This window comes from Moschus berezovskii, chromosome 7 (genome assembly GCF_049115385.1).
Source record: "Moschus berezovskii isolate FMDL1 chromosome 7, NW_MosBer_1.0, whole genome shotgun sequence".
Classification (NCBI taxonomy): domain Eukaryota; kingdom Metazoa; phylum Chordata; class Mammalia; order Artiodactyla; family Moschidae; genus Moschus; species Moschus berezovskii.
In genome coordinates this window covers 70,544,071-70,572,028 of record NC_142466.1, presented here as the reverse complement: position 1 = coordinate 70,572,028, position 27,958 = coordinate 70,544,071, and the positions used below count along the sequence as shown (strand labels likewise).

The following is a 27,958-nucleotide window of genomic DNA, read 5'->3' as shown; positions in this document are numbered from 1 at the left end:
ATAGAAGCTGAGACTTAAGCGTGGGGGCAACTGGAGTTTCCAGAAGAGTTTCTCACAACTGCAGGAATGGTTATTTCTCTTGGGGAAAGGACAAGAGAGAATTAAGGGAAAAATGAAAAATGTAGATAATGCACAACATCCCAGAAGGCCACAGCCAACTTTGGTCCCACCCACAGGGCTGCAGTTTTCCTGATCAAGACAAGGGTCTCTTAGCCGGGAAGCCCACCTCCTTCCAGGTAGCCCATTCGATGTGACGCCCGTTTCTGCTGTGGCTGCCTCTGGGCCAGACACTGACCCGGGAGCCCAGGCCTGAGCATTCATTCATTCGCTGCCGGGGCAGGTGGGCGGGACGGCACTGCGCAGTCCTCAGGGTGCTGATGCTGCGGCCGTACCGCCACCCCCGCCCCACCCCGCCCGCGTGCGGCGCCCCGCTACCCGCCCTTCCCCTGCCGGAACTGGGCGCGCCCCGCCCCAGCGCTCCGCTTTCGATTCCCCGCGGGCCTCTGGCTGCTGCTCGGCCGCGGCCCGGAAAGTTGGGGGGTGAATGGCGGGCTCAGCGGTGCTCAAGGGGACTTCTGAGGGGGTGGGCCCCGCGGAGCCCGAAGACGCGCGCGGTTGGCCCTGCTCAGAGCACGGGGACCGCGTGGCTGAGCTCTTCTGTCGCCGCTGCCGCCGCTGCGTGTGCGCGCTTTGCCCGGTGCTGGGCTCGCACCGCGGCCACCCGGTCGGTTTGGCGCTGGACGAGGCGGCGCGCGTGCAGGTGGGGACGCTGGGGCGCGAGCCCCGCAGCAGCGGGCGGGGAGGGGCGTGCCGGTCCCACTGGCAGTTCCCGGTTGGGACCAGGACCGGCGAGGCGGCCCGGGGACCATCTCGGAGGCCGACCTGTTGTTCAGAAAGAGACTGAGGAAGGGCACCGGCGAGCCAAGGCCATCATTTAAGCATCAGAAGAGGTGGGTTTGGGAGTAAGAACTTGGACGCCCGGCTGGCCGGGTATCCTGGACCTCATCCACCACGGTGGGTCCACCCCACGGCCTTTGGACCTAAAGAAAAGCTGCCTTTAACAAAGATGAAAAAATCCCTCCCGCTTAGAAAACAACTGTGTTTCAGGAAAGCCACAAACACGCCCCCTCTGGTTTTCCCTCCTGGAGTTCCTGGGAGGGGCTGTGGACACCCATGGCCCTGGGCTTGGGCCGGTCTGCCCAACCCCGCCCCTCCCCCTCCCTACGCTCCTTACCGCTCGCCTAACGGTCAGTTGGGAGCTAGGTTAACCGCTTCACCGGCAGAAAGAGGCTTCTGGAGGCAGACACTGGGCCTTGAACCCACGGGCCCAGTCTCACTTTGGAGCTCTCATCCATGCTTAATCCTAATAGTGGAAGGGGGCTCTGGACTCCTGTTCCAGCCTAGTGGCCAACTTGTCCAGTGACAGGCCAAACCCCTGCAAATCCCTCTGAGGGTTAGACAGGTGCTCCCCTCACAGGTTTGATTCTACCACTTCTACCTTCAGGAAGCCTCCAGTGATTAATCCAGCCCTACAGCCATTCCCTGTGAGCCACCAGGGCTTACAAGTGATATGTGTTAAAGTCAGTTGTGTCCTACTCTTTGCGAATTCTCCAGGACAGAATACTGATCCATTCTAAAGGAGATCAGTCCTTGGTGTTCATTGGAAGGACCCATGCTAAAGCTGAAACTCCAATACTTTGGCCACCTCATGCGACTAGTTGACTCACTGGAAAAGACTCTGATGCTGGGAGGGATTGAGGGCAGGAGGAGAAGGGGATGACAGAGGATGAGATGGCTGGATGGCATCACCAACTTGATGGACATGATTTTGAGTGAACTCTGGGAGTTGGTGATGGACAGGGAGGCCTGGCGTGCTGCGATTCATGGGATCGCAAAGAGTCAGACAGGACTGAGCGACTGAACTGAACTGAACAGCCATTCCCTGCACTTGACTTAGCCATTGTGACTTTGAAGCTCCAAGGTGAGACTGGGCCACCTCGGGCTAATCTAGCAGGTGGAGCCCAGGATTCAAGGCTTTCCTCTGCAGATCTTCTTTTTCTTATCTATAAAATAGTTAATAATAACAGAAGTTCCTCAAAATGCTGTTTTCAGAGTTAACAAGGCTGCTTTCAGAGATACATCTTCTAATAGGTAGGTCCACCTACCTCTTTTCCATCCACACACCCATTCATTCGTTAGACATCCATTCAGCTTATACCTGTGCCATGAGTCAAGGAACAGACCAATTCTTCCCCGACCTGGAGGTGTTCCTTGGCTAGTAGGAGAAGAACAAACAAGTGACAACACAGTATGATAAGTATTGTAATTGGGGAGCCTGAGGCAGTGGTCAGTGGGAGCCAAAGAGAAGAAATATGAACCAGGGACAGGAAGCCCAGGAAGAGTTCCTGGGTGGGGGGGTGCCATTGAAACTGGCCATGAAGAGTAAGTGGGGCTTCAACAAGCACCTCGACAGGAGAGGCACCCTGTGACTGGAGGGCTCAAGCACCAGGATACCACATTATCCTTGGCTGACAGACAGGAGCTAGACCAGAAGATTCAAGGGAGGTGGGAGGTGGGGGGCTGGGGATGGAGGATGTGCTTCTGGAAGGTGGAAGATGAGGAGGCTATGGCTTATCCTTGGGTTACTATTGTGTTCCCACTCCCACCACTCACTCCCAATCCCCCACATAAGCTACACCTACTGAGCATCTTGTGTGCCAGGCACTGTAGCAAGCACTTTGTGTCCTCATTCTTTACAGCAACTCTGTGGGGTTGTCCCCCACACACACATTTTTTTTTGCAGCTGAGGAAATCAAGGCTTAGAAAGGTAAGGCCACTTGCCTAGGTCATGTGGAAGGAGAGCTAGGGCTCAGACCTAGCAGGTCCTATCTGACTCTGGGACTTGGGCTCATACATAGCTTGCTCCAGCTCTCCACTTGAAGCTGGCAGCCCCTGGTAGTTCTGTTCAATTCAGCAAACACTTTAGGGACACCCCCTTGTCCCTTTGGAGCAGGAGCCAAGAATGGAGCAGATCTGCCCTCAGAAAGTTCATAGTTGGCCCAGCAGATGAGTGTAAGGTGAGCCATAAGAAGGTAAGGTGGAGGTAAGGTCACAGCTGTAGGGGAGACCACAGAGCTGGTCTTTTAAGAAGTGGCAATTGCAAAAAACAGAGATATGGAAGGGAGTTGGGTGCCATGTAGGTGGGAGAGGGGACCTCTTACACATGCAGGTCCTCTGAGCACCAATCCAGGCCAGAGGACCACAGACCAACCCTGGAGGGAGTTTCCGTGAAGGCAGCTCTTAGAACACAACAGCACATAACAGTACTCGGGATTCCCTCTAGAAGTGAATGCTCTTCCGCTGACCCCAAGCTGCTTCCCTAAAATCCTGTTAGAGGGCCTGGAAAAGCAGGTCACAAGTAGGACTGTTCTAGAAAGAAGGGAGCACTTCAAGGTTCGGAGAATACCTGATGTGGGCCTCTGAGGATCAGAGGGGCCCTAGTTCCAGCTCAGCTTCCAGCTTGCCTCATGACTTTGGGCAAGTCGCCATACCTTCTGAGTTTCAGATACCTCCATAGAAAAATATACAGGGGTGAGAGGAGATGACCCCTGGAGTGACTTGTTATCTCAAAAGTGACATTAAGATTTTTGTCCTAACTTTTTCACATACAGAAATTCACCCAAGAATGTTTAAAGCATTTGGCAACCAAGAAGCAGCAGCAAGTTGGCAACATAACCCAGATAGAAGATGCTGCTGAGAAGCTCAAGGCAAGTGGGGGATTCTTCCTGATCCTAGTCGAGATGTCCACTTCTCCGCTCCGACACAGGGTTCTCCCCAATATGGAGCCAGGGAAAATGAAAACACCTCAAAGAGGGGTTTGGTGGGGCCTGGAGCTTCTATAATTTAGGGGACCCTTTTGAAGAAAAAGAGTGCAAAATTAGTTGCAAGACCATGAAGGGGTCATGCTAGAGAGTGGCATGGGGCTTCTCTTTCATTAGCTTTGCAGTGAATCTGCCTCTACCTGGAGCCCTAGCCTTGTAACCCGAAACACCTGACAGTGTGAAGGAATGGCCTTTTCTCCCTCCATCACCAAGGCCATCCTCTTGGACAGACTAGTCCTCCACCCCCTGTACCCCAAGTTGCCTTAAGCAAAGAAAATGTAAGGAACATGCAAATCACACTTTCAGTTTCACTGCTGAAACAAAGCAAATAGATTTAAATATATTTCATGACATGTTCTTCAGGCTTTTCCTAACATAACAATGTTTACTTAAGTGGATTCTTCTGTGAGTTTTAAGTAGGAAGTTGGGACTGACATGATCCTAGCTGCTGTTTTAACTGTGAGAATGGTATTATTGCTCTTTAGGAGCCTTTTAGGTGAACTTGGCTAGTCCCTTCCCTTCTCAGCCATAGCTGCTGCCTCCTCAAAGTGAGGGCTGGGGTGGGATGCCCTCCCAAGGCCTGTCTCACTGAGGGCTCTGTGACCCTGGACTGGCTACCTCAAGTCAGGCAGTGAGACTGGCTCTGACCATGGGAATAGTTAGCACCCAGACGAGGCCTCAGAATTGGCATCCAGCGTCCATTATCTTTTGAGTAACAGCCTGCCCCAGTTTACTGAGGACAGATGTCTTACACCTGTGGCCCTGGCTTAATTATTAATCATGTCATCCTCAAGAGCACAGCTCTGGGCTCAGGCAACTGCATCAGTCTAAGACAATATGGGAACTAAACTTATGCACACCCAAAGGGATAGGGGAGGTGCTTGGGAATGTTTAGCCCCGACAACAGGCTCACTGTCTGTAAATCTCTGAGCAGATATGGTCTTGAGGCTACCGAGGAAAAAGTTAGGATCCGTGTGGAAAGTCTTAAGGGGGGCAGATTTCAGCTTAATCTAAAGAATGGTTTTCTTTGAAGCTTTCCCCAACTTTAGTTTTCCCTAGTGGCTCAGACAGCAAAGAGTTTGCCTACGATGCAGGAGACCCGGATTCGATCCCTGGGTTTGGAAGATCCCCTGGAGAAGAGAATGGCAACCCATTCCAGTCTTCTTCCCTGGAAAATCCTGTGGATGGAGGAGCCTGGCGAGCCCCAATCCATTGGGTCACAAAGAGTTAGACACAACTGAGTGACTAACACACTCACCCACCCAACTTAAACTTTATTTTGAAGTAATTACAGATTTATGGGAAGTTGGAAAAGTAGTGCATGACCCTGGGTAGATGACAAGATTCCTTGCCTCTTCCCCAGGCCAGTGGATAGACTTTTACTGGTGCCTGGTTCATGGATGGAGCGGCCCTCTGTGAATCTGGTTTGATTCAGGTCAGCTGGCCATGTTCCCACTTCCAAATGGAATGATGCTAGGTTCCCAGAGCGCCCTCCTAGATGACACAGGCTCCAGCATGGTGTGGCTCTCTCATGCCCCTTCACCTCCTTGCCACCCAGGTCACTCAGCTCAGCTCCTGCCCATGGTTCTGACACCAAGTTCCTTCTTTGTTTGGGGGACCTGGGGATTTCCTTATTGTTGTTTGATTGTGGGTTGGTTTATGTTTTTTTTTTAATCTGGTCATATAACTTTAAAATTTGCTCAGCACTTCCATGTGTTTGAAAGCAGTAGGAAGGAAGATTTCCCATGTCTGCTCCTTCTCCCTTTTTTGACTAAACTATGTCATTTTGGGGAGAAGGCAATGGCAAGCCACTCCCGTACTCTTGCCTAGAAAATCCCATGGATGGAGGAGCCTGGTAGGCTGCAGTCCATGGGGTCGCTAAGGGTCGGACACGACTGAGTGACTTCACTTTCCCTTTTCACTTTCACACATTGGAGAAGGAAATAGCAACCCACTCCAGTGTTCTTGCCTGGAGAATCCCAGGGAAGGGGGAGCCTGGTGGGCTTCCGTCTATGGGGTCACACAGAGTCGGACACGACTGAAGTGACTTAGCAGCAGCAGCATGTCATTTTGGAGAAGGAAATGGCAACCCAATCCAGTATTCTTGCCTGGAGAATTCCATGGCCAATGGAGCCTGGTGGGCTACAGTCCATGGGGTTGCAAAGAGTCGGACACAACTGAGCAACTAACAGACACACACACACATCATTTTGGGCTTCCCTGTTAGCTCAGCTGGTAAAAAATCTACCTGCAATTCAGAAGACCCTGGTTCGATTCCTGGGTCGGGAAGATCCCCTCAAGAAAGGGATAGACTACCCATTCCAGTATTCTTGGGCTTCCCTGGTGGCTTAGACAGGAGGGCTACAGTCCATGGGGTCACAAAGAGTCAGACACAACTGAGTGACTAAGCACAGCACGTCTGCCATTACTGGGGTAGGGTGTTGTGGTTGTTTTTCAAGACACTAACCCTTTCCTGGAGAAGGCAATGGCACCCCACTCCAGTACTCTTGCCTGGAAAATCCCATGGATGGAGGAGCCTGGTGGGCTGCAGTCCATGGGGTCACTAAGAGTCGGACACGACTGAGCGACTTCACTTTCACTTTTCACTCTCATGCATCGGAGAAGGAAATGGCAACCCACTCCAGTGTTCTTGCCTGGAGAATCCCAGGGATGGGGGAGCCTGGTGGGCTGCCGTCTGTGGGGTCGCACAGAGTCGGACACGACTGACATTACTTAGCAGCAGCAGCAGCAGCAGCAGCAACCCTTTCCTATGTCATTAAAAGTTGTTTATCATTGTCGGTATTAGAGGCTGTATGTGCCATTATATGGCTCAACCATGATTCATGAAACCATTTTCCTAATGTTGAACATTTAGATCCCTTCCAGTTTTTCACTCAGGTGAAACAACACTGCAGTGATATTTGGCACCTTGATTTACTTCCTTTGGAACATGTTCCTAGCGTGAGTCACCTGGCTCAACAGGCTCAGACATTTGTGGGGACTCTGGTGCATTGTACCGAACTGCAGCAGGCACGCGCAGGCCTCGTTGTGGCAGAGAGGTCTGGGGCAACCATGCTTCTCTGTCCTTGCTTTCTCAGAGGCAGTACTAGGGCAAAGATCATCTGCTTGTAAATTAACCCATGAAACAGCTTGGTAAACAAATTAAAACCAATAAAGTTCATAATTGGCCAAAGTCTACTGATCAGAAGCCAACAACCAGGCCTACCCAACCAAGCCTTTCCAGAGAGCAATCAAGAAGGGCTTTATCTTGAGTCCCCACCCAATACCCTTTAAATGATTTTTCCTTAATAGGCTTTTTGCTTCCCCATCATGGCTCTTCAGGGGGCTGATACATCCAGGTGTAGGGGAAATCAACACTTGCCTGCTGCCCTAACTTTTTACTCAGACTGGGATAAGATGACCATATATCAGAGTGGTTATAGTCTTCTTTCAAATCTTCCAAATTTTCTACAGTGAGCTTTTGATACTTTTGTAAATGACAACAAAAAAAGTATATAAATACACAGGAGACTTGGATTTGACACCTGGGTTGGGAATATCCCCTGGAGAGAGAAATGGCAACCCACTCCAGTGTTCTTGCCTGGGAAATCCATGGACAGAGAAGCCTGTCAGGCTACAGTCAATGGGGTCACAAAGAGTCAGACATAACTTAGCGACTAAACAACAATACATATAATATATATATAGTATATTGGTTCACTTTGAACTGATGTGGCCCAAACCATTGTACTTCTTTGTTTCATTGCCAGAATTCTCTCAGTCTTTTTTTTTTCTTAACTATATTGCATAATCAGTCTCAGGTTGCTTATACCTTAAGTTTTCTGTGTTGAGATTTATAACAATGTGTAGTGTCATTAAGCTTATTTTGTATATTCTTCTTTAAAAAGTGGATCTGTAGAAACTGCTTGGAGTACAGGTTTGTTGGGAGAAGATATTTGCTCTCAGTTTCTAGAAAAAGGTCCTCCATGTACGTTACCTCCAAAATGTGTTGATAAATCAAGGGTTTAGAACACATTTTCTTTCCTTCACTTAGTCATTCAACAAAGATATGCTTTCCAGGCTTGCTGACTCATAGAAACCATGTTGTAGACTAATTCCCAAGGTAGCCAAAAACTGTTTAATCTCTATGGCATGTGGTGGTATAAGTTAGACTCAGAGCCTGACCACTGTGTAGAACATTGTATGGGAAACACAGACTTTGGGAACTCATCCCCTAGATCCTGACAAAACACATATTCTTGCCCAACTAAGGAGAGAATATGGCACCACAGGGGACCCTACTTGGCGCCACAGGGGAGCCTGCTCACCCCCACGCCTGCCTGGATACCAAGGATCTTCCTGCTTGTGGGTTGTATAAATGTTTGATCTGAGGAAAGATTCTGGCCTAATATTTTTATGATTTTATTTTTTAATTGCACTAGTAATACATAAACACATCTCAGTTTTAAAAATTTAAATAGTGTGTTAGAATATAGTGTAGAACTTTGGAAAGTACAAAGTGAGAATCCCTCTTGACCATCTCCCCAATCCCACACCTCTCCCCAAACATGACCAGACAGATATTTTAAATGCACTTGCAGACATACAGATGCAGATATCCATATACGGTTTTTATTTTGTGATTTTTTACATAAATGAGACCATCTTGTATGTATTATTCTGCAGTTTGCCCCTTTTCACATGTTGTCGTGAAGAGCTTTCCACGACAGGATATATAGGTCCACTGCATGCTTTGTGTGTGTGGCAAAATACACATAAAAATTACCATTTTAACCATTTTTAGGTGTATAATTCAGTGGCATTAATTACATTCACAGTATTGTACAACCATCAGCACTGTTTTCAAACCTTTTTCATTACCCTAAACATGACTCTGTAATCACTAAGCAAGTCCTTCCCATTTCCCTCCCACTGCTGCTGCTGCTGCTAAGTCGCTTCAGTCGTGTCCAACTCTGTGCATCCCCATAGATGGCAGCCCACCAGGCTCTCCCATCCCTGGGATTCTCTAGGCAAGAATACTGGAGTGGGTTGCCATTTCCTTCTGCAATGTATGAAAGTGAAAAGTGAAAGTGAAGACGCTCAATCGTGTCAGACTCTCAGTGACCCCATGGACTGCAGCCTACCAGGCTTCTCCGTCCATGGGATTTTCCAGGCAAGAGTACTGGAGTGGGGTGCCATGGCCTTCTCCGATTCCCCTCCCACTAGCTCCTGGTAACCTCTAGTCTACCTCCTGTCTCTATGAATTTGACTATTCTAAATATTTCATATCAGTGGAATCATACAACATTTGTTCTTCTGTGTCTGGCTTATTTCATTTAGCATCATATCTTCAAGATTCATCCGAATTATAGTACATATCAGAACACTGAAATCGTTTTAATCACTGGATGTTATTTCAGTGTGTGAATGTGGCATAATTTATACAATGGACATACATATACTTCTCATATTGAAACTTTTATCCAACTTTTCTCTGTCACCAACAATGCTATAGTGAGTGTCTTGTTACACAAATCTCTGTGCACATGTGAAAACATTTTCTAGGATCAACTCCTGCAAGAGGAGTTGCTGCATCAAAGGATTTAAGCATTTAAAATTTCAATGTTATATCACCCTCTACAAATTCTAATAGCTACTAATAGACACTGCCACTCACGGTGTATTTAAATGCCTATTCCACACACCCTTACAGATTCTTGGTATTATCCATCAGTTAGCATTTTTTCCAGTCTGATGGCCAATATATATATATACAGTGCTGCTCACTTGTTTGGGATCCTGAGGCACCTCTTCATATGTCTATTGACACTTGTATATCTCTGGTCCATTTTTAAACGGAATGATTTATCTTGCACTACATGTTATGGACAGTAAGCCTGTGTAGTTTGTCACCTGTCATGTAGCTTTGTTTACAATGCCTTACCGCTCGCGAAGAGTTTCTTTTTTCATGTGATCCAACCTGTCATGATTCCCTTTTTGCTATCTGAGTCTTACAGAGGTCCTCCCCTTCCAAATTCTTAAAAATAAAATTGTTCTATATTTCATTTTGATAGGTTTATTGTTTTTTAATGTATAGTGCCTTAATTTATTTAGATTGTCTGCTTAGCTTTTATTGTGGGAAACCTCAAGCATACATACATGTCATCCAGACATATAATTTCATCGGTAAAACTCTGAGCATATTAAATGTCTCTGTAAGATAAGGACTCATTTTTAAAATCAAGTATCAATTTTAAATACATAAAAAAGTATCATTTTAAATCAGGTATCAACATATTAATATATTAATATCACCATATTAACAATGGCTCCTTAATATCATCAACTATCCAACCAGTAGTCACATTCCCAGTTGTTTTATAAATGTCATATTTTGTTTGTTTGAATTACGAGTGAAATAAAGTTTTCAAAATGCAGTTGATTGATGTATTTCTTAAGTTGATGGTAAACATGCTCCTCTATCCTCTATGTGTCTTCTAAATTATATCTTTAAGTTAGATCTAGAGGCTTAATCAGATTCAGATTTACATGTTTCACAAGAGTACTTCACAGGTGGGGTTCTGTTTGACTTTATGTTTGTATACAGAATAAAGTAAGTATCTAACAGTTTTATCAAATAGATGATTAATTGCATGCTGTACCAATACCATCTCTTGAATTATATATAATTATATAATTTATATAATATTAATATATAATTATATGAACAATTATGTTAATATATAACTATATATAATTCAACAAATATATATATTTATACTTTTCTATGCTATTCTTTCTCTCGATCTTTTTGTCTATGCCTAAACCACATAGTTTTAAATCCTGTACCTTTACAGTTCGTTTTGACTTCCCTGGTGGCTCAGACAGTAAAGAGTCTGCCTGCAATGCAGGAGACTGAGTTCCATCCCTGGGTCAGGAAGATCCCCTGTAGAAAGAAATAACAACCCACTCCAGTATTCTTCCCTGGGAAATCCCATGGATAAAGGAGCCTGATTGGGCTACAAGTCCGTGGGGTCGCAAAGAGTTGGAGAAGACTTAGTGATTAAACAACAACAAGGCAGCTCATCCTTCATAGATCTTTTATTTATTTATTTATTGTCTATGCCATGAGGCTTGCAGGATCTTAGTTCCCTGACCAGGACTCAAATGCAACCCTTAATTGTGGAAACATGACATCCTAACCATTGGACTGCCAGAGAATTCCCCTTCATTGATCCTTTAAAAAACAGTTTTTGACTTTTCCTATGCTTATTATCGCTCACAATAATTTAACGTTTGGTTAATATGCATGTTAAGACTTTGATTGGGATTGTATCCAATTTATACACCAATTTGGAGACAAATGACATTTTTATAGTAATCAATCTTCCCAGACAAGGATATGGTTTTTCTTCCATGCACTGAGATTTTATCTTTCCATACAATTTTATGCTTTTATTTATCTAGGCCTTTACAGTTTTTAATTGGGTTTAATTTTAAATATTTTACTGTTTTTTCTGCTGCTTTAAAAATTATCTTTATTTCTCCATACATTTTCCAATTGGTTATAGCTAGTACTTAGGAAAGCTTTTTATAAAAAAGCTAAAGTGCTGAACACTCTTTTTGGAAGTTATAATAGTTTCTTTTCATGTTGATTATTTTAGATTTCCTGGTTGGCAGTTATATCATCTACAACTGGTTTTGTATTGTTTGTTTGTTTTTTAGGCTCATGCAGAGTCAAGTAAAACCTGGCTGACCGGGAAATTTACTGAACTCAGATTACTACTTGAAGAAGAGGAAGCTCTGGCCAAGAAATTCATTGATAAAAACACACAGCGTGCCCTGCAGGCGTACACGGAGCAAATCAAGTCTTGTGGGGAACAAATTGATGACATGAACACTCTGTCCAACAGGGTCTGGACTATCAGCCAAGAGACCAATCCTGTACAACTGCTGCAGGTAATGCTGGGTTTCTGCTCCACAGTGGACACTGGCCACCATATTTCATCTTGGTTAATGTGGCACTGAACACTGTGTTCATACATTGAGTAAATACACAGAGAATTGTTTTGCCAGCATGTAGACTTCCTTGCTCCCACACAAGTCAGAAAATATACATTGTTAGGAAGGTAATATACATCTTGGACTAGTTAAATGACATTATCAGCCACCATTTTTGAGGGCCTCTGTGTTCCAAGCACTTTAGGTATCTTAGCTCTAATATTACTAAGAACTCTTGCAAATTGGATATTCTCATCCCATTTTACTAAGGAGAAATTGAGGCTCCAGGAGATGCAGGAACTCATCCAAGGTTATACAGCTGGTAGGTGGTAGATCAGGGATCAGGTCTGTCTGAATCTAAAGCCACAAGACATCTCTGCCCGGTCCTCTGACTATACAGTCTTAATCGAAACATCAGTCTTGGAAAATCAGGTATCCTTGCAAAATCTACTAAGCAGACTTCAAGAGCTGAGTCACAGTTTGCTCAAAGGGGAGAGAAGGACGGGACTCCTTGGCCACTGGGCTCTGTTGGAGGCTGTTATACTGAAGGAGAGTCTAAAAACTAGTCCTATTATATTCACTGCTGCACTGAGTGAAAGCATGCTGTTGAAGGTGGAGTTCCTGTCTTCAGGGAGCCATGTGAGAAACTCTTCTGTCAGTGAAAGTGTAGTCACGCAGTATCCGACTCTTTGAGATCCCGTGGACTATAGCCCACCAGGCTTCTCTGTCCATGGGATTCTCCAGGCAAGAATACTGGAGTGGGTTGCCATGCCCTCCTCCAGGGGATCTTCCCAACCCAGGGAGCACACCCGGGTTTCCTGCACTGCAGACAGATTCTTTACCATCTGATCCACCAGGCTCCTGTGCAGTCACCTGTGCTCTTGGGTTGCTTTTCTACTCATCTGACTCTTCTCTTTCTCTTTGGCATAGCTTCTGGGAAGCTCAGAGCCAAATATGTTTCATATAGCTGGAATAGACTTTGTTCATATAGTTCGTGCTTCATCTCACTGGCTTCCAGCTTACATTCTTATCCTGGTTCTCCCTTGGCTTGACTCTTCTCAGTACAGGCAAATTGTGCAGCATTAGATAACTTTTGTAAGATGCTTTAAAGGTTTGTAGGATGAGACAGAGTACAACTAAGTAAAGATGGCACTGAGAATAACCACAGATTAGCATGGGCTCCGGCTGCAAAATAAGGCAGGCAAATAAGTCAGTACAAAACTAGTCAAGCCAGTCCCTGGAGGATATTTCCACTCTATAAGAGTGGAAGGCCACCTTTATGTGGCCTTGGTCAGTTCAGCCTGTGAATTCATTGTCAAATAACAGCAACATTAGCAACAAAAAACCTAACAATTTTCTGGGTGAGGTGCTCTTCCAGGCACTTTAGACATTGTACTTGAGAAGCAAGATGCAGAGGGATACATTTCTTTCTTTCTTTTAAAATGATGACACACTTAAGAATATCTACTGCAAAGGGATGCCTCCATGGAGAAGAATGTTAATCTTTCATCATAGATACAGTTTCAGAGCTTTGTTATCTTTTTTTTTTTTATTCCCTGGTTCCAGAGTTACTGATTTTCATCATTAATCGTTCCTTTTATTTGCTCACTCTTTCATCTAATATACATTGAACAACATGATTGCAACAGGCCCCTGCTTCACATTAGGAGCTCTTGGGTGGTGAAACGTGCTCAGAAACATTCACAACATAACATAGCTCAAATTAGCAAGTAAAGGTGTGTCCAAAAAAGTCCAACTCTGTATGGGGAATCGGGGAAGGCTTCCAGGAGGAGGTGACAGTGGAGCTGGTGTGAGAGGATAAGGAGGAGCTCACTGGGTATATACAGAGGGATGGAGCAGAGAGGACATACCAGGCAGAAGGAACCATGTGCCTGTGAGAGCTTGGCAGGCTGGAGAACCACTTGGGTTCAGCCTGGCTGGAGGCAGGGCAGGGTTACAAGAGGGGAGGGGTTGTTAGGAGATGCAACTGGATAAGGAGGCCAGGGTTAGTTGATGAAGGATCTTATATGCCTAGCCATGGATTTTAGACTTTGTCTTGTAAAGAGAAAAGGGGTCAGGGGAATGTTTGGGACCAAGGAATGACATGGTCAGATCAATGGTTTAGAAAGGTCACTGTGACAGGTTGGAGGATAGACTGGACATGCAGGACTGAGGCTGGAAGGGAAGCTGGGAGGAGACCACAGGTATCCAGGAGAGAGATGATGGTGGGCTGGACCAGTGAGGGGGCAGTGGGGATGGGGAGAAGCAAGCAGGTTTGAGACATGTGACAGGATTGGTGATTAGGGGAATCCAAGATGACAGCTGGTTTCTGGAAGAGAGATATGTGGCTGTATGGCTGTTCTTTGAGTTTGCAAAGGCAAGAAGTAGATATGCTTGGTTTCGTTCATTTATTCCATTATGAACATTTATCAGGGACCTTCTATGTGTCAGGCCCTATGCTAAATGCTGCAGTTTGGTGTTACCAGGTGGTCCCATTTGTCCCTCATTCCCCTTTCCAGCCCCGCCCCGCCCATCTTCTCTCTTGGTCATGCTCTTGCTACCCAGAGCTGCTCCCTGCCCTCTCTGCTAGTGCTCTGACTCCCTGGCCAGCCCTCTGGGTGTGACCTTAGCCCTCTTTCCCCACAAATTCCCTTCTCCCCACCCAGATGAAGACGGGTTCTAGACTTGTAGCTTCCTAGGTAGACAGGGCTCAGAGAGTACCCACAACCCCTCCCAAGGCCCAGCTTCCCTCCTGCCAAGTGCTGAGCCACCTTCCTTCCTTCCTGAGGAATCCATCTGCCCCTCCCATCTTGGGCAGCACTGCCAACCAGCCAGAGTCTGCTCGCCTAAGGCAATCTGTTATCTTCTAAATCCTTGCCTGGGACAACTCTCCAGAAGGTGCAGACAGGGATCTTAGGTGCAAACAAGAGAATCCTTTATAACTGTTTAAGCAAGAAAGCAGTTTATGAAAGTATTAGGTAGCACACAGGATCTGCTGGAGGGCCAGAAAGTCGGGATAAAGACCAGGCCACAGGAGTGAAGCCAAGGCTATGGCACAGGCTTGCTCCAGTGTAGACCCCGCCACTTTTCCCCCAGGCAAGATGTCAGGGCTCACACCACCGACCCAGGGCCGCCCCCCGGAACCTCCACCACTGCGGTCCCTGACAGCCACACGCCACTGTCACCACCCACCCCCACTTCCACATCCAGAACTTGGAGTGGAGATGCCGTGGGTGCACAGGGACCAGGACCATTTTCAAGCTTCTACTTAGTAAAGCCACGCTTAACAAAGGAAGGGTATTTAATAAAAGGTACTGTCCAGACAGAAAACAGGACAGCCCCCCACTGTGGTGGGCACGCCCCCTCAGTTAGCTTTCCAGTTGAGCTTCCAGAGTCGTTGGCTTTCATTTTGGGGGACATGGTTTTCTGTTCCCCATTTTGGACATGCCCAAGGAGCACCTCGTCCCAGGAAAACTGGCCCCTCACTCTTTTTGTTCCCTTGTACCTCAGACCAATCCCTGTCCCAGTGTCTGTAAAGCTTTGGGGCCCCTTTCAAGGCGGTGAGCTAAAGGCAAGGGCAATCAGCCTGCCTCCCCTCTCGGCCCCTAATGCCCAGAGTGGACCTCAGTGCATACCGCAGGGAGGGAGAAGAACCAACAGCCCCCCAGCACTGGAGGTGGGGGTCCGCTCCTGGGGATAGAGTCTGGGCCGGCAGCAGGTGTCAGGGCCAGGTGGGGCTTAGGCTCGCTGGCTGGGTTTGTTCCTGGGCATGATGGTGGAGACCGAAACATGGCCCCAAGCTACCCTGAGCCCCACGTGCCCTCGCAGGAGTACACAGCCAGTGAGCAGCAGATACAGCAGCAGATGAGCCTGGGGGAGCTGTGCCACCCTGTGCCCCACTCATTCGAGCCCGTCAAGAGCTTCTTTAAGGACCTCGTGGAAGCCATGCAGAGCCTGCTGCAGACGCCACTGGATGTCCGCCTTAAGGAAAGTAAGTCACTGTGTGACCAGCCTTGGGTCCTTCACTCCCTGGTGCCGTCATTAGAGATGGTGCAGTCATGTCGGAATCATGTCTCTCCCACGCAGAGGCCCAAGGCTGGGCCCAGCCCTCCCTGCCAACCTCACCTCCTGCTCGTCCTGAGATAGGTGATGTCTCGCACAGCCGCACTGCTGCACTCCTGCCCTCAGTCGCTCCTAGGGCCCTGCCTCACCTCAGCTTTGCCTGCACTCAGCTCCCAGCTGGATGGACCAACTCCCCCAGCCTCTGCCTGGTCAAGACCCACAGCTGTGCTTATTCGGGAAGCCCTTCCATGGGCTCCCTTGCTCTCTCAGCCACCCGGCCCTCTGCCCTGGGCCCGCTCCATGTCCTGCCTAGGGGTGTTTGTGAGCTGGATATATGGGCCCTTCTCTGCCTCTCTTAAATGCCTGGAGGGCAAGAACCTCTTTGGGTCCATCTCTGAGGTCACCATAGGGCCTGACACAAAGCAGATGCTCAGAAATATCCATTCCTTCATCTCTGTTATTAGGATTTGTTGAAAACAGTTATTGAGCCCCTGTTATGTGCCGGGCATGGCAGGGTACAAAACAGTGATCCTGCCTTTGTGGTGTTCAGTCTTTTAAGGGGAAGACAGTCAACTAATGAATACGTATCAGCAATAAGAAGCGCCTTGAAAAAATAATACTGAGTAAGGAGAATAGAGGGTGACCAGGAGAAAGAGCTATTTTCTATGGGGAAGTAGGGAAGGCCTCTTTGAGGAGGGGATGTGAGAGGTGACTTGAAGCATGGGCTGGAGAGCTTAGTGGTCACTGGCATGGACTCTGGAGCCAAACTGCCTGGGTTCCTATCCCAGGCCCACCACTTCCTAACCCTGCCATCTTGAACAGGGCACCTAACTTTTCTATGTCTCTATTTCTGCATCCATAGAATGAATATAATATAGTCCCGTCTCATAGAGTTGTAAGAATTAAGTGGGTTCTTACATGTAAAGTGCTCAGAATGGTGCTCAGGCGTAATAAGTACCTGTAAGTACTAGCTATTATTGTTACTGCTGCTGTTACATCTGGGGGAAAATGTCTTCTAGGTAGAGGGGAAAGCCAAGTGCAAAGGTCCTGAGGCACAAGGCAAGAGTGAGTTTGATTTGCCAGAGGAAGAGCAAAGGGCAGGGGACGGAAGCAGTCAACTGGAGTAGATGTGGGCACAGGAAGGGAAGAAGAAAGAGAGATACCAAGGAAACTCTAAAGATTTTGAACTGAACAACTAGAAAGAAGTTGTCATGTTCTGAGATGAAAAAGAGCGCTTAGAATTGGAAGGAACAGCCCTTTTGGCTGTCTGAGAAGCACCGTAGGGATTTGCAAGAGCAAGTGCTTGACAAAAGGCAGCAAAAAGGAAGCCAAGAAGAAAGGGAGTGGTTGATCCGTTTTCTAAGAAAGGTTGTGAAAGCAGCAGTTATGTTCCAAATAAGAAATTTTGGAAAGACCCTAGTCAAAAGAACTCTAGCAACCCAAATTGCATCTGATGGGCTCGAAGGTCACCTTTTGAAGTGAATCTTGCTGATCTGTAGAATGATGAAGCTGCATTTAGAGAATTAAAGCTAATTCCCAAAGATGTTAAGGGCAAAAACTGCCTTTCATGCCATGGATCTTATCCATGTCAAAATATGCTCCATGATCAAAAAATGGCAGACCATGACTGAAGCTCACGTTGACGGCAAGATTACCAATGGTTATTTGCTTCTTGTATTCCCTGCACTTTGCTAAAAAGCACAAGCAGCACCACCCCATGTATGTGGTTCCGTTCCGTTCCGTCACTCAGTCGTGTCCGACTCTATGCGACCCGGTGGACTGTAGCCTACCAGGCTTCTCCGTCCATGGGATTCTCCAGGCAAGAATACTGGAGTGGGTTACCGTTTCCTTCTCCAGGGGATCTTCCCGACCCAGGGATCGAACCCGAGTCTCCCGCATTGGGGACAGACACATTAACCTCTGAGCCACCAGGGAAGCCCCATGCATGTGGTAGACGCCTTCATTATCCCGTTTTACAGATGAGGAAGCTGAGGGTCAGAGGTTAATTGACTTGCCCTAGGTCACACAGCTGGGTAGCAGTCAAGGCAGAATTAAGACAGACTCTGGTCCCAGGGATTGTGTTCTCTTCCCCGGAGTCTGTTTCCTCCCAGGCTGTCACCCTCATCCACCTCCAGATGAGGCCATCATTCTCACTATCATATCACAGGTAATACTGAGAGGTACTGCCTCCCAGGAAGGCTCCAAGGAGATGGGGGTCTTGCAGCACCACTGCCCTTCCAGCATCCCACCTCACCGCCCTACCTGTGAGTTCCACAGACACTGCATGTTCAAGAGGCTGAAATGGAATCCAGCATCTTCCACCCGCTAACCCCCAAACCGCTGCTTCTTGCCTCTACTCTTCATTCCCCGCTCACAGTAGAGTCAAGCCTTGGAACTTGTACCACTGCAGTATATCCTGAGCCTGGCTCCTTTTGCATCCCTGCTGCCCCAGGTTAGCCCTGAGCCTACCCACAGGATGTCTCTACTCTCACCCTCCCTCATCCACTCCCCATCAGAGGAAGCCTTGGAAATTCTCTGCTCATGTCTACGCTACCTTCCTTGGCTCCTCAATTTCTATATAATACTCCAAGCACTTGTCTTTGCTCCTGCTACATCCTTGGGAAAGCCTCCCATCCTTTTTCTGGGTGTCCAAACCTTCCCCAAATCTTTAAGCACCAGCTGAGGTGCTTCCTCCTCCAGGAAGCCTTCACTGACCCCTCTAAGCCCTGGAGCCCTTTCACATCTCTTCTTGGATCCAGAGCACTTTCTGCCTTGCGGTATTAAAGCTCAAGCATGCCCGTTTCTCTCCTCACTTACCTGACTGAATTGAGACAGGGATTGTGGCCTGGGTTTCCCCTGAACTATCTTTTACCTGGATAAGTATGACCTTTTACCTGGATGAATATGAAAGGAGTATGACCTTTTACCTGAACTCCCTTTTACCTGGATGAATATGACCTTGCTGAGGGCTTCGCTTTAATTTCCTGTTTTCTATCTTTATCCTAGAATTTGCATGTCTGCCATGAAATTGCCCCCTTCCTTGACCATTGAATACATAGTTGATTCTCAGCATGGTCCTGGAGCCTGCAGTTTCCTCCCCATGTCCAGGGCTCACTCACACTGGCCTGCCAGTGCTCAATTTGCTTCCAGCCTTGGAAAGTGTGTTTCTCTGTAGATCTGAGCCTTGTCCTGGAGTTTTCCTGTTACTGTGAATTTGCATTTCTTACTTAAATTTGCATGCCATTCTTGGGGGAGAGATTATGTGAGTCTCCAGTTCTATAATATTTTTACTAATGTTCTATAGTTTGTGCTGCTTGCCTAAATGCCAGGCACTGATTTTTCACACTTCATTACAGGTAGGAACTGTCAGCTCTCGGGCTCCTCCTGCATCCAGCCCGGTTCCTTGTTGAAAACAAGCCCCTCACCAGAGCGATCACTCTTCTTAAAATGTAAGGCCCCAGGTGTGGGGAGAGGGGGGAGAGTGCGGGGTGTAATAGTGGGGAAGGAGGGCCACTGAAGTAGAGGGGCCTCCCTTTTTTCCTGAGAGACACACCTTTGATTTTTTCCAACCCATATTATCAGTCTTTTTTTTTTAATTCAGAAATAATACATGTTCACTGTAGAAAACAAAATTTTTTAAAAAGAAAATCATTTATAAATCACTGAAGAGCTTTGGAAATTTTTCTGCTTATCTACGAAGCAGACACGTAGTAGTAGATAACCACTACTATTTGCCCTTTTAGCTTTCTTGGCACATCTATATATGCATACAATGATAAATATTTAATATATATATATTTCACAAACATGGTGTCATACTATACATACTGTTTTGCAATCTGCGTTTCCATTATTGATATATTATGATATATATGATATATATATATGATGTCCCTTAAAAAATTATACAAGTAATGCATGCTTCTTGTCGAGAATTACAAATTACTTATATGAAAAGAAAACAATTGCCTCCCCCAGAGATAAATGTTAGTATTTTGGCATATGTTCTTTCAGACATTTTAAAAGTATGTGTGTGTACAGATTTTTTAAAATGGAATCATATTATAGATATTCTTGTGTAATTTAAAAAATTTAATAGTATAGGTTGAACAATTTCCTGTTTAAGTAAATACAGATATCATTTTATATGATACATGGCATTCCATTGAATATGCCATATTTAAATCAATCTCATACATTATTGGATATTTAGGCTGCTTTACATTTTCATTTCTGTAAACAATGCTGCAATAAACATCCATTCCTGTACTTATTTGTTGAATTAATAAGTGATTGAATACACCTTAGCTCATTTTTGGATTATTTTTTTTAAGAGTAATTTCTCAAAGTGGAATTACTGGGCATGTATTTTTTTTAAACTAATCGTTAACAGATATAAAATACATAAAAGAATACAAATCAAAAGTTACAGCTCAATGATTTTAAAAAGTGAACACATTCAATAACTTCCTTCAGACCATGAAATGGAAATTTCCAGCTCCCCAGAACCCTTCTTCATGCCAGTTCACTATCCCCAAAGGGTAACTACTCTCTTGACTTCTAACAATATAGATTACTTTTGCCTACCCTTGACTTTTATATAATTAAATCACTCAGACTGCACTCTTGTATCTTCTTCAACAGAACAACAGAACATCTGTGAAACTTACCCATATGATTGTGTGTAGCAGTAGCTTGTTGATTTTCACTGTGGTGTAGTATAGTCCATCGTATAAACAGAGCATACCTAGTGCTTGCTTACTGATGGACATTATGGATTGTTTCAGCTTTGGCCTATATTATTGCTATGAACATCCTTGTACATATCTTTTGATGCAACTCTATGCATTTCTGTTGGATATTTATCCAGGAGTAGGAGAAAAGGATGTCCAGTATAACCACTACTATGCAACATTGTTCTAGATGTCCTAGAGAGTGCCTTGAGGCAAGAAAAAGAAATGTAAGCTCTAAGGATAAGAAAAGAGTAAAAAAAAGATCATTATGCAAAGGTGACATGATTCTTTACAGAAAATCCAAAATAAGCTATAGAGTTAACAAATGAATTAGAAAAGCTGCCAGATGTTATGTAAGCATACAAAAGTTAATTGTATTCCTATATATTGGCAATAAACAATTAGAAAATGAAATGTTAAAAACATTTTCAGTAACACTTTCTAAAAACTTAGGAATAAATCTAACAAAAGATATATAAAACCGCTCTCCAGAAAACTCCAAAATACTACCAAGAAAATTATCTAGTAGTATCGACTAAAGTTGAACATCCACATGCCCTAAGACCTAGATTTTTCTCTGACTTCATGTCTCCAAATGTGTATAATGCAATAAGAACTGTAACTGGGAGTTCAAATCACCACCACTTTTCTGGAGGACAATTTGGCAAAGGCCTTAAAAATGCAATCATCCCCATAGACCCAGCAATTCTTTTAGGAATATAGCCTAAATAATCAGATATATAAAGATGTATTCATTAGTGTTTTTAAAAGTCTTCTTCAAAGCTTAAATTTTTTTAAAGCAGGGGGAAGGTATAGGTTATATTCTAATTCATCTATACATCAAAATCTTAACGTTGCCATTAAAATGCTCTTATAAAAGAATATTATATGATGTGGTAAAATGTTCATAAATACATCAATACATTTAAAAAACAAACTACTAAGAGTCTGTATGGTATGACACCAATGTTAAGAAAAAAACCATAAAGGGGCAAGTAAAAAAAATTGGAAGGACACCCAAGTGTTAAAATAGTGATAGGGTTATTTTAAAATTTTTACAAATTGGCAACAAATTCCATCGTACAAAATTCAAGCTGTACAACGGATGTGCATTAAAATGCTGTCTCCTCCCCGTGTTCCCCGATCACCTCCCCACTGGTGATTTTCGTGTTTCCAGTTTTCTACCGTGAACAAGCGCAGGACAACCTGCGCGCGCACTGTCGTTCTCCCGGGGGCGAGGCGGGGCGGGGCGGGCCCGGATCACTGGCCCCGCCCCTCAGGCCCGTCCCGGTGTCCCCGCCCTCCGCAGACGCGCGCACGCCCTGTCTGGAGCCGGACACGATGCACGCGCGCTTGCGCCTTTCTGCTGACCTCCTGACGGTGCGCTGTGGCCTCCTCGGCCGCCTGGGACCCACTGCCGCGCTGCGTTTCGACGCGCTATGGCAGGTGCTGGGCCGCGACTGCTTCGCCGCAGGCCGCCACTACTGGGAAGTGGATGTGCAGGAGGCTGGCGTCGGCTGGTGGGTGGGCGCGGCCTACGGCTCCCTGCGGCGCCACGGAGCCTCGGACGCCGCCCGCCTGGGCTGCAACCGCCAGTCCTGGTGCCTCAAACGCTATGACCTCGAGTACTGGGCCTTCCACGACGGCCAGCGCAGCCGCCTGCGGCCCCGCCACGACCCTGACCGGCTCGGTGTCTTCCTGGATTACGAGGCCGGCGTCCTGGCCTTCTACGATGTGACGGGCGGCATGAGCCACCTACACACCTTCCGGGCCGCCTTCCAGGAGCCGCTCTACCCAGCCCTGCGGCTCTGGGAAGGGGCCATCAGCATCTCCCGGCTGCCCTAGTGGCCGAGACCATAGTGACCGCCTTAGGCTCTCCACGGCTCTACTCACCGCATCCAGACAGAGCTGGTCTACGACCTCCTCTGTAAGCATTCCCATCCTCTCCCCCACCAATCCTGCCCTGTGCTTTGTACAGTTCCTCTCCTAGTAGGCGAGTTTCAAACTAGCCCTAAACCTGCAGGTCTTCTGCTGCTCTCTCATGCGACCTCGCCACCGCCACCAGGACACTCATACTACATTGCTTTTAGTTAGTTCAGGTTCCTGAAAGCACACACCCACAGGTGAGCCTTAAGCACTCTGACCATGTCAGTGAACTTGATCTCAGCATCAGCTCATACACCACCCAGAACTGCATCGCACATAGTAGGCGCAAGGTAAATATGTGAATGACAGTCGCTAAGACTCTTCTATCCCTTAATGTCCCTTGGGTGTGCTTCCTCCTCTTCACTCTACTTCAGCTTGTCCATGTCAGCTCCCTTAAAAGCAGCTGCAAGAGGTTCTTAGCACCTCCTGGCCTGAACACTTTCCCAAGCTCATTTTCTGCTTTACAGCCAGAGTGATCTGCCTGTAACCTCACTTAATTTCTTAGAACTATCAAAAGCTTCCCAAGGACTACAATGGGGAAGGGGGCGGGGGTATCACTTTACCCTAGCATTCAAGGCTTTTCTAGTCTGCCCCAAAGTACATACCCTCATCTAGCTCCTACTGCTCTTTTCAGAGACCCTTCAATCAGAACTGGGTCACATAGTCCCACCTGTATACCCTTGCCTTTGCTGTTTCCCATACAAACACATTTATACAGGAAAGCCCTTTCTTTTTGCCTATCTGTCTTCCCCAGGCTTAACTGCCCCGGGAAGTCTCCCCAAACCACAAGAAATCCAGTCTGGGACCTGTCTTTCCAGTTAGATTGAAAGATTTCCAAGGGCAGCCATGTCCTGCACCCTCCTCACGCTGAAAAATTAAAAAAGTCCCTTCCCTCCAAGGCAGTGAGTCGATGGCCACTAGCTGACTGCTAGTGAATCAGAACAGCTGAGTTGGGAGGGCCTCACAGGTCACACAACCTGACCTCATTGTACATTTGGGGAGGATAAGGTCGTGAAAGAAAGTTGCCTCAAGTCACCCACAGAGATTAAGGACTGGGCCACCCCCCAGCACCCAGCCATGTGTCTCTGGCCCAGCCCTTCCAGCCCAGCTTTCAGCCTGGAAGATTTTACTGCTTATTCATTTCTTAGGGGATGTTGGGAAGAAATCAGCAGATGACTATTGCTAAGCAACCACAGGCAGTTTTCCCAACTGTCTTGGAATCAAAAGGAGAGGAACTCACCATGAGTGGAGTTTGGGTAGCTCAGGCATCCCTATTTTCCTCAGGTCCAAAATGTTGCCAAGGAAATGCGGAGAGCCCCTGCTTTCCAGAAAGGAGTGATGTTGTCAACAGAGAAGGTTAAATCAGCAGGACTTCCCAGGGAAGTCAGCTCCTCTAGGAGGGAGGGAAAGGCCTCTTTCTAGGGTCTGTGCCTCGGTTCTGAACGTTCAGCATCCTGTTTGTCAAATTCCTTTTGTGTTATACTGTCATAAGTTATCTTCTTAGGTGCCTGGCAAGAGGGCAGTGGTAGGATGAGGAAAATGCAAGGCTGAATCTCCCTCGGGGTTTAAACAGACTCTCAGTACATTAATTAGTTTGAACCATATAAAACTGCCCATTTCCAGTGGTTTATTATTTTTTTTTTACCTAAAAATAGTACTTTCATATGAGGCAGTGTAATACAAGTAGAATACAAGGTAGAAAGAACCTCGAAAGTGGCTTTAGTCCTGACCAAATCACTAAAAACTCTAGCTTGGCTAGATGTTTTAAACACTACACTCCAGGAAAAGGGAAATTAATTCTACAGGGGATGGCCCAGAGCTGAATTCTGACAGGCAGAGGGCATTCCTGACAGAGGGAGGTGGGTACGCTGGACTCCACATCTCTGTTCATCTCTGCGCACCAAGACTCGTTCTCAGACTCACAGCCACAGGGTCCAGGTAAAAATCCTTGCTATTTTGCGAGGCACTGTTCTAATGCTTTACAGCTATTAACTCATTTGATCCTTACATCACCCCTAGGAGAAAGATAGTTTGACAGTTGTACACATGGTAAAACTTAGAGAATGAATAACATGCCCAGTATCTCACAGCCAGTGGTGGGGCTGGGGTCTGTGCTCTTCCACCGTGTTTAGGTGAATGCAGCCAGTCTCTAGCCAGTGCCCACTTGCTCTGGCCCCTCTCTTAGGAGGCCTGTGATGCCCTGCTTTTGCCCGGTACTCTATGGGATTGAGTCTACCTTTGGATTACCTTCCGTAGGCTCTGAGAAGTCTTAACACCGCGAGGGAGATTTGAGGTTTTGGGATTCATGTATTGTAGCAGGAGTCAGAGCTGAACTATAAAGGACAAAAACTGTGGTTTTTGTCCACAATCATTTGTGACCTCAGGCTAGTCACTGTACTTGATGGGAGATCATCTGTAAAGTGTGATTAATGACCCTACCTACCAGTGCTGTGAGGCTCAAGTGAGCTCAGAGGATGTGAACTATCCTGAAAACTACAGTGCTGTACCATGCCAGGACCTGTTAGCATCCCAGTGGGGTTCCTGTTGGGCCTGACAGTGCTAAGACAGCTGATACTCCTATCTGGCAGGAGCAGGAGCCTCCAGCAGCATTCAGCACAGGACTGAGCTTTCTTGGGGTCCAGGTCTGAAACGGTACCCATCATTTACTCTCTTTCAGACTTGAATTTGTAGAAATTTTTTTATTAATAAGAGCAAATTGCTTGCAGATGTGGTTTGTTTTAATAAAACATGAGTACCATCCCTTTTAACCATGTTCTTAATTGGGAGTTTGTGTTGCTTCGAGTACCCGGCACCTGGGCCTGGAAGGGGCCTTGTTCAACTCCCACCCACTCCACAAATTCCTTGTTGCAGTCAGTTGGTCCCTGATGGATTATCTCTAATAGCAGGAGGGGGTCACTATTTCTAAAGGTAGTTCACTAAGTTCTTGCTCATGTGGAAATAAATCCTGCCTTCCAGCTGTTCCTATTCAAGATAATATATAATTTTTGATTGACATTGAAGCCATCTGTGGTCACTTACTAATATTTAGAGATTTCAGGGACCCTCCATCATCCCTTCTGTTTCTGCAGTTCTTTGTCAGGGAGAAGGGGACAGTGATGATAGCCTACAGGAGGCAACCCAGCAGAGGGCACAGAGGTGTCCTGGCACAGCCAGGCCTGGTGGATAGAAGCTCATACCATGAGGAGGAGACCGCCTGCCCAAGAAGCCAAGCTGCATACGAGGTGGGGTGGATAAGCCTTAAGAGTGAGAGGCCCAAGGCTGAGTTCCCCATGTCCTGCTCTGATGCCTTCCATGGCTTCCCATTGCTTATAGAATGCAGTTCAAAGTCAGCAGGCTTTAAGACCTTGCTTGCTTCCTGACCACCTTCCAAATCTTTTCCTCCCTCTCCATGTGGCCATCCCTGCCCAACTATCACCTGGACATCCACAGCCCCTCCTATGCCTCAAATCCCACAGTTCCTCCCTCAGTCACTTCTCAATCCGCAAGACTGATCTAAGAGTGCCGCAACCTCCAGGAGAGCTTCCCTGGCCAACACCTCCTCTCCTAGGCCCACTCTTATCACTCCCATAACTTGGAAACATTTCAGCAGTTCACACATGCAGGGCCTGCTTGTGGAAGTACCAGCAGACAGGGACTGTCTGCTGCCACACTGTGCGCCCAGCACTGAATCCTCCCACCTGGCAGGTACTTGGGGACGTGCAAATGGACCAGAGCTGTGCCCAGATATCCATCCTCCTGACCTCAGGGCCTGGCACGGCATGAGGCGGCCAGCCCTCCTGGCAGAGCGTGCAGGCATCCCCATACTTTACCCACACACGCCATGCGCAGGCTGTCATTCTCTCTGTGTGTCAATGGGAAGCATGTTCTAGGCAATGGCCCTCCTCTCCAGCATGTTGCACAGTCCTCTTCCCAAAAGACCTATGCACTCAGTTGCTCTTCAAAGTGTGAGGCTCCCTGGCCTCTGCCCTCTGAGGTCTGCGGAGCAGCCTGGGAGCTAACATTCCAGTCTGACAGAACCGGTGGTGGCCGACCAGAGACCGCCTGCTGCACATTCTCAGCTGGAGCCCCAGCTAGACTCTTCCCTCCTTTCCTTTCAGACCCATATCCTGTTCCCAGGCCCTGGGACACATCCGTCTGCTGCCATACCAAGTCTCTTCTTACTAGGAAGTCTCAGATATTTAATGTCATCTCTACTCTTGTAGAAAAAAAGGCTATGGAATCAGAAACTGATTTTCTACTCATAATTGTTTACAGGGAGAAGTGAAAGGAGTAAACAGCAGCCAGAAATGGATGCTGTCGCACTGTAGCTCTTAGCATGTCAATTTTATGGATTCTCGTGTGACCCCAGAGTCCCACCCCACCCTACCCACACATACAAACACAGGTAGGTGCCTTTCCAGAAACTGTTCTGGGACCCACAGGAGAGGGAGGCCCTATCTTCAAAAGTAAAGAATCTTCAGAAGGCAAATTCACACATTTGAAGAGAGACTCTAAGACACACACTCAAACACAAGTTACAGTACCAGGTCAAATAAATATGAACAAAGAATTTTAAGAATTAAGAATCTAAAAATAAACTCAGTATTTGTTCAAAAGAACAAAGAGGAATATGATACGGAATGTCTGTGAAAGGTTCATGCTGTAGCTCAAGGAAGTCCAGCAGTGAGGCTATTTTGTTAGTTGGGTGTAATTTCACTGCAGATCTTAGAAAGGCTGGTTTTAGCATCACCGGCATACGTACAAGTCACCACAAGCTGCAAACACACCAAGCCCCACACTCCCCATCTCCCTCACATGCCTCACTGCACATCACCTTCTAACACACTGGTTTACTTCCTGTGCTCCTGGTTTATGAAGCATTCATCCCCATCAGAACGGAAGTCCTGCATCCTCAGGCCACAGAGCAGGGCCTGGCACGTGGCAAGCCCTCCACACTTGTTGAAAGAAGGCATAAATGCCGTTTCCCTCTCTTTGCTCATTCCTCTGCCTGTAAGACACTTTGACCAACCCCTTCTTCTCTAATGCCAAGTGGTCACTATACAGCTAATTGGATTCAACACCAGGGCAGGCAGGAGATAAGGAGAGAGAGCTGGAAGGAAGGGACATTTGGGGTCATTAGGGTTGGCTTTGCAGGCCGGAAGAAGGAAGGGCCCATACAGCCAGCGTTCACCCCTCTGCACTGCAAAGGGCAGTGATGAGAAGCTTCTGAGCCCACTGCCTCTTCTGGGCCAGCCAACCTGAGGCAGAGACTGCCTATATTTGCTCTTTGTATCCCTCCAATGGGCTTGACCAAGGGCCTGGCCCCAAAATGTCTGCTGTCTGGGGATCCCCAGA

At 46.8% G+C, this 27,958-nt stretch overlaps 1 protein-coding gene across 1 annotated transcript; it reads left to right on the top strand.

Annotated features, from left to right (window-relative positions):
- The first annotated feature begins 456 nt into the window (after positions 1-456).
- Positions 457-27,846, top strand: TRIM14 (tripartite motif containing 14). Its single transcript, XM_055427117.2, has 6 exons — positions 457-760; positions 3,672-3,767; positions 11,607-11,840; positions 15,711-15,873; positions 19,301-19,393; positions 21,987-27,846. Exons 1-6 carry the CDS (start codon positions 545-547, stop codon positions 22,520-22,522), a joined length of 1,338 nt encoding a protein of 445 aa, XP_055283092.2. The 5' UTR covers positions 457-544; the 3' UTR covers positions 22,523-27,846.
- The last annotated feature ends 112 nt before the right edge of the window (positions 27,847-27,958 follow it).

Excerpts from the sequence above, each read along its gene's own strand:
- TRIM14 (XM_055427117.2), top strand. The coding sequence starts at position 545 with ATGGCGGGCTCAGCGGTGCTCAAGGGGACTTCTGAGGGGGTGGGCCCC. Across the intron at positions 3,768-11,606 it reads ATGCTGCTGAGAAGCTCAAG|GCTCATGCAGAGTCAAGTAA; the intron begins GCAAGTGGGGGA and ends TTTGTTTTTTAG. Across the intron at positions 11,841-15,710 it reads ATCCTGTACAACTGCTGCAG|GAGTACACAGCCAGTGAGCA; the intron begins GTAATGCTGGGT and ends GTGCCCTCGCAG.